General features: G+C 37.2%; 1 protein-coding gene across 1 annotated transcript; it reads right to left on the bottom strand.

Moving 5' to 3' along the window:
* On the bottom strand, window positions 1-5,368 carry LOC142546719 (alpha-mannosidase 2-like). Its single transcript, XM_075654586.1, has 4 exons — window positions 4,720-5,368; window positions 4,285-4,434; window positions 3,862-3,894; window positions 1-3,165 (listed from the first exon to the last, which is right to left on the bottom strand). The coding sequence occupies exons 1-4, from the start codon at window positions 5,275-5,277 to the stop codon at window positions 427-429; spliced, it is 3,480 nt and encodes a 1,159-aa protein (XP_075510701.1). The 5' UTR covers window positions 5,278-5,368; the 3' UTR covers window positions 1-426.
* Between the last annotated feature and the right edge of the window lie 1,978 nt (window positions 5,369-7,346).

The following is a 7,346-nucleotide window of genomic DNA, read 5'->3' as shown; positions in this document are numbered from 1 at the left end:
TTGACGTGTGGTGATCATGCTGTATTCATTATCCACAATCAAGTTTATCAACGAAATTACATAGATACAATTAGACTTGGTTTATTTGGCGAGAACCTTGGCATCATCTCTATGAAAACAATTAGTCCATCACGAAACTCGTCGAATTTTCCATAAGAAACAAGGGCTGAAATATTACCTGAAGGCTTCAAAGCTTGACAACCTTACAACAATTGCGAGAGTAGCATCTAAACGTACAGCTCTTCCGAAGGTTGTTCAGCCTATATTCCAGCTTTAGTTTTTTGTAGTCACGGCAACATCATTTAGGGGTAAAGTTTTTCTGGGTATTTTTCAATCCATTCAAGAAAAGCATGAAGCAAACCCAGAAATTCCCTATAAACCTTGTTCATTGTGAAAGATTCAACTTTGAAAGTTTCTACAATGCCTTTATTGTTGAGGCCTCAAGTGCAACTTATAAGCCTGTACTTCCATGGGAGAGATAATGACGTGTCCTTCCTGCGCACCACTTCCAAACTGCTCGCTGTAGCCAAGTATATCAGTGTCTTCATGTAAAAGATTCAGAGAAGTGGCTTTTGCATTCGAAACTGTAAGACCACTGAACATGTCAAACAGATTGATTGGCTCATCGGCTATAGATGAACACTGCGACCTCCCTTTTCGGCAATATGAAGAATCCCAGTGACGCCTCTGCAAAACAAGCACAAATTTGGGCTCTTCAAGGGGCTGCTGAGAGTATTTTGAAGGCCGGGGAACCTTAAAATTCACAATATGCAAATCACATGGCAAGGAAGCCACCAAGGGAGAAAAGGATCTCGGGGGTGGCTGCACAGATATAGCTTCAGCTTTTTTCGCGATGAATATTTGTAATGGGTAGTTCAAATGTGCACCAACCAGATGAGATAGAAGAGAGGGACTCAAGGGACGAGGATTCAAGGTGGGATTTGCAGATGCAGATACGTTAGACTCCAGGAGGATGTGGAAAAGAACATTCATTGGACGATTATCCATCACCCCTTGGCCCAGACCACGGTCATCATCTCTAACCAGACGACGATCAAGCATGATCTCCAACCACCCATTTTCTAAGCATGCCACACCCAAAGATTGCCTAGTATGAACAGAGAAGCGTTCTCCATTTGAGCCTACCATGAATGCAAGAGAGGGCATTGGATAGTAATTTCCTTGCAAAGGTATCTTGTCATAAGTTTCCCTACGACTCATTTGAAATCCGTTGAGATCAGAGTAAAAGATTCTATTGTTATCAACATTTGTCTTATATCTAGCTATCAGTTCCTTATCATCAAACTCGTGCCCAATAAGCTCAACTTGATACTCTTTCTCAACAACAAATTCCTGTATGGAATTTTCACAATTATATACACGGGTATTATGGGATACTGGGGTTTTTTCCCACGATGTCTTTGGATTAGAAAAAACTTCCCGCACCAAATGCCCTTCTGCAACCACCATTTGTCCACCAGCAAGGCTGATAGCCTCAGCATTACCATTTGGTTTGAAGAGGTAGGCTCCACTCCCGGTGCTAGAGTACATACCTAGTTCTTCTTCAATAGCAGTTACGTGACCATCCTCGCGACTTATTTTCTGCAGCTGACCATAGCTTACATTAAAGATGAGTGTCTGATGTTGATTGCTGATTTCAACTGTGTCACTTTCTAAATCACTACAAGCATATGGAGAGGGGCAAGATAGCTGCTTGGATGAAGTGAAAATTCTAACGCTTGCTGGTTTGGCCTTCTCACATCCCACAAATCCATTGGCAATATAATATGTCTGTAACCCCATGGCAGGGACAGAAGCTTTCCAGTAAAGCCGATGCCTTCCCGTAAATATCCTGTCAGTATCACAACGCAGTTCAGGAGATATTTGACTCTTCACACAAGTCCAGTTTGAGTCCAACACTGTAGCATCCGGTCTTTCCACAACCACCATCACAACCTCATTTGTTATTTGCTCCAGTGGGTTAAAAATGACTACGGTCTGCAGAGTTCCTTCATGAGCACCAATTGCTCTATGCACAGGTCGTGCATTATATTTAGGTCTTGTTTGTGCAGGTTCAAAGTGAGCTGGATTTTGATCATTCTTTTCATGACGGATTCCGAACAGAACTTCAATAGCCTTGGACATGAAAATTTGCAGGTCTTGTAAAGCCAGATGCATCCGTGTCCCATAGTCTTCAACCACATGGTCCTTAGCCGTACCAGTCACTCCATCATGATGCTGAAACAGAGCTAAGTTCCGTCTGGCAGCTGTTAGCTTATACGAAAACCCAGTAGGCAATTTTTCACATTGTACTCGCTGGCAGTATCCCAATAAAAAAGCCATCATCATTTCTGCACTGCGAAGTGTTTGCTCCAGTACCCGGTCAACAGCCTTGAAGAAAGGCCTGGAGACATAATAGCCACTCCAATAATCATTTTTCCTATCTGCATAGGTGAAGAAATCTCCTGATAGAGAAGGAAAGCCTCCGATCTCACCAGACCCAATTTCGTCAGTATGTGAATAATTTATTCGGTCAGCCTCATTTCGCAGGGTGCTGAAATAGTCATCCAAAGTACCAAATTTGGCCTCTGCATTCGAGCTAGGATCAGAATTAATATAATCGAATAACATTTGATAATTCCTGAATTGAGCTTCAGCCTCATCAATACTGATGTAGCGGAAATCATCACCAAGGGGAACAAGGAGTGTGTTTGTACGGTACAGAGTTGATTTCTTCCTATACTGATCCAATAATTTAAGTGCCATACCCTTGATATTTTCCTGGTCGGTCTCCACAGGATGTTTTCCCCAGGGGCAACGCTCATAGACAAAACCCCGCATTCGAGCAAAGTCAAATTGACAACAAACAGCAGGTTCCGGCCCACAGGTATGTGGAATATCATAAGAATAGAAGGGCATCATGTGAACAAAAATATCAGTTGTCTCTTCGGCATCCCAGCTCTGACGCCATACAAACTCCAAATTCTTGTGCCATGCCAATTCCTTTTTCAACTCGTAATGTGTTCTCTGTATAAGCATGTTCTCGAAGCCCATGCGCCGGAGAAGATATGCCATGGTGGATGAATATCCAAATGGATCAATAGACCACGAATTTTTAGGAATAACTCCAACGGTTTCATTTAACCACATATTACCCTCTGTTATCTGCAACATGCAAACATACATATATGACTGTATTAGTAGAGAGTAGAGTTTCCGGTCAATCATAATTAACGAAAAAACGTAAAGCAGAACTTATCATTTGAAGCACATAAACATAGAGCTTCTGGTGGAAAAATAATAAAAGAGCCAAAGCAACTATTCCACCATGAAAACAAATAACATATAGATTTGCATTTCGGCTAAAAACTTTGTGCGTAAAGGGGCATAAATACGTAAGTAAAACAGATACTCCTCCACGTTAACATCACTAAATAAAAACATCATCATGAAACCTTGGATAACAGGAAAGATATGAAACAAGATAAACAATAGATGCTAGAATTTAACTTGACACAATAACATCTAATGAATATGATGTCATTACTTGACTTGTTTCACATGAGTTTTAGAAAACTATAGACACAACAGAAACCTTTCATCTGGGACAAAATTGAAATCACAAAGAGACAATTTGCAATCAAAATAACTGTAATTGGGTAGGGTGAAACTAAGAAATCTGCCGCCCATCCAAGAGCTTGTTAATTGTTTTCTGCAAGAATTAAAAAAGGCTCATGTGACAAGAACTACTGATACCCATACACTTCTAACGACAAATAGAAAGTAAAAAACATACAGAAGTCTAAACGGATGTATCAATAGAGTAATCATATAAAAAATTGAACAAAGAAATATAATCACCTGTTCGATGATAGCAAAGTAATGTGAATTAGCCTGCAGAAAAAAAAACAGATAAACGATAGGATTAGACAACTCAACATTATTGAAAACAAAATTGTAAGACAGATAAATGGAAGATGTGAGACAAGAAAGCATTTCTAGACTTTGAAGAACAAATTCCCTGAGAATCCAGGAACAATGTAGGCATGATATTGTACATAAAAGAGTAAATGATGGCAGGATGAGAAAAACAGCAAATATATGTTTCTATGAGTCCAACGGGCATTACAAAATTAGAAGCACGAAACATCAAACTATCAAAGTATAATAAATCCCCAGATAGAGAAAGGTAAAGTCATAAAGTCATGAAACAATGTACGTCAACATGGAGTATAACAAGAGAAGCAAAGTAACTCCTATGATTCACAGAAAATAGAATATTACCTCATCATTCATCACCCATCCACCTCCGACAATTTCTAGCTGTCCATTCCTCACTAAATTGATGAACGATTCTCTTTTAACATCTGAAGCATCTCTCCACCATCTTTCTAAGTACGACATCTCTTCCCATATAAACTTCCTGCGATTATCCTACAAGTGTACAAGTTCGATCAGCAAAGTATTATATTTTAACCTCGAAGCGCTTAAGTTTCTTGATCATTTCACCCAATCATTCGGCTGATCAAATTAAAAAACGAGCACATAATCCCTCTTAACAGCAGGAAAAGTTAATAAGAGTTTTCCGTATTCCAAAAGCTATAGCTTTTATAAGAAGATAACAGCATAGAAACCATATTACACCTAATCACAAAGTACACCAATAGTTAGAAAATTAACAATAATACCGGTTTATGACATAAGTCGAACTGTTTTAACCTTAGAAAGCGTTTCAACTATAGTATCGAGAATGTGCCTCGACTGCCGATCATAATACTCCTCAACAGTGAGCTTCCATCCAGGATCATTATGTGAATGCGGCACCACAAAAACCTTCAATTTCTCATCATTCCACTCAGTTCCTTTGTAAGTCACGCGCCACCCTTGCTTCCACTCCCCGCCGTCCTGATCCAAGAACTGAATTTTATCGTAGAGCCCTTTGGTGGTAATATCAACAGCGGCATCCAAAACAGTGTCGTTCTGGGACTTGTGGATAACAGGTTTTCTTGGGCGCGGGACGCGGGACTTTGGAGCTCGGAAATGGAGGGGTTTCGGAACGCCGTAGCGAAGGAGAATGAATATGAAGAAGAGGAATGTGAAAAAGAGGCCGATTGTAAATAAATTAGAGAGAATGAAGTCGCGGGAGGTTGTGACGGCGGTGCGCTTTCTGGGCTTAAGACCGGAGCGGGGCTGTTTCACGGCGGGCTTCCCGGTGATGGAGATGGGGAGAAGGGATTGCGCCCATCCCCCGCCGCCGCGGCGGGAGGAGAAAGGCATGCAGTTGACGGAGGGTTGGCAGCGCGAGATCCGTCGGAATTTCTCAAGCCGTTGGGACTGCCAGCGGGGACGGGCCAAGTCGCAGTGGATAAAACACCGAAATTAAAAGATAATTAATATAATATTCGATTTAATTGATAAATAATAATTTATTCAATTTAATTGATTAAATTCGAAAAAAAATGATAAATTATTTTTTAATAAATAATAAAATATATATAATATTTCAAGAAAATAAATTTTCAATTACTTTATTTTCTATTGTTTATATAATAATAGAGCAATGTTAAATTTTCATGTTTTTTTTTAAATTTACGGGATGAGGAGGCCAATTACAATCAGCCTATTTTATTGTCCCTCTCCGATAAAGGCTCATTCCTAACATGCCTTCTTCCATAATCTCCTACAACCTTATTGGAGGATTCTCGATGATACTCCAGCTTATGTCATGTTTAAAGGTTGTCGATGTCAAGAAATATGCGGCTCTGTTATGCTCTCTATAGACATGATGCGTTCTGATTTCATATTCTTTAGCGAGTAAGTTCTTACATTTGGAGACTAAATTGAACCATGACGAACATGGTTTACATTCGCTATGAAATCCTCTATCTTAATCACATTGTAGCACTGCAATTTTGTGTCCTCGCTCCCAAGTTATTTCTAGTCCTTTGCACGCAGCCCATAGTTCTGCTTCCTTGCTACTTACCAATTTTATGGATGAAGCCGATGATCCATTCTCCAAATTCGTTTCTCAAAATTCCTCCACTACCTGCTCTTTGGTCGTGAAGTTTAGCACAACCAATCACATTTAATAAACACCATTATGTTGGTGGAGGAGTCCACTTAATGGAACACTCTTCGTAGTTGTTCATGTTGTTTGATTATTGCCCCTTTGTGGAGAAGGCAGTCCTAATGTCTCAATATTGTTCCTTAATCCACGAAGCCTTCGTTCTAACTTTCATCTTCTTTTCTTTGAACACATATTCTTATTCATTTCCAGATCCATCAAATCGCAATTACAAACATATTTTTCAAGCATGTTATGTCGTCCCTTGTGTATATATTTTGATAGATTTCTCTTCAATCAATCATCAAAATTAATTCTCAAATTAGCTCTTGCTTCATTGCATGTGCGAAATATATGGTCTATATCCTCAATGTCATTTAAGCACAAAGTGCAACGATCATCCATTGTAAACCATCTCTTTACTCTTAATCATTACTCATGATCTTCTTACAACTCGTTTGCTCTATGAATGTGTGAATATATATATATATATATACAAGCAAATTTGTCTGCTCAATGTAGTAAAATCCCCTCAAAATGAATTTGTTAAATGAGAAAATTATATAATATATATATATCGAAGTTGTATTTAAGTTAGTAAGAATAAGATAAATGCAATTGAAGACTTGGGAATGGTGCTGGACTGGAGTTCCCCCATATATCACTCTACGTGTGGCGCAGCTCTTTTTTTTTTAAAATTTTTTTATTTGTTTTTTAATAATTATAAATATTTAATATTTTATTATATATTAATTATATAATTAATATTTTTATTTTTTAAATTTTTAAAATAATTTTTTCTTGAAACTTAAATATTAATTTAAATTTTTTTAAAACTTTTTTAAAAAAATTAAATAGATATTAAATTAATTTAATAAACAACCAAATTATATTACTAGTACATTAAAATGATACATTTTACAACATAATACGAAATAATTTTAAAAACAACAACAAACAAACAACAAAATTACGATACAAACAATAAAATTTATTAAATGATATTTAGTAATCTGGTAAACCAGATTTTGATCCTTCAATATCGCCAAAATAAGATCCAAAGTTGTCTCGATTTTCAGCTTGAAGTCTCTTTTGCAAAATCTTTTCTTGTTGATTCTTTTATTTTATATATAATGTTATGCTTGTATTGTATTTTATTCTTGAAATAAATATTTATATCGTTTTCAATTATTATATTGAAATAAAATATTTGTATCATTAAATAGTTATTTTATTTATATAAAATAATTAATCGATTTTGTAATAAATAATGAAATAATAT

Source organism: Primulina tabacum, chromosome 5 (genome assembly GCF_025594145.1).
Source record: "Primulina tabacum isolate GXHZ01 chromosome 5, ASM2559414v2, whole genome shotgun sequence".
Taxonomy (NCBI): domain Eukaryota; kingdom Viridiplantae; phylum Streptophyta; class Magnoliopsida; order Lamiales; family Gesneriaceae; genus Primulina; species Primulina tabacum.
Note: the sequence above shows the minus strand (reverse complement) of the source record. Positions and strands in the feature narration are given on the sequence as shown.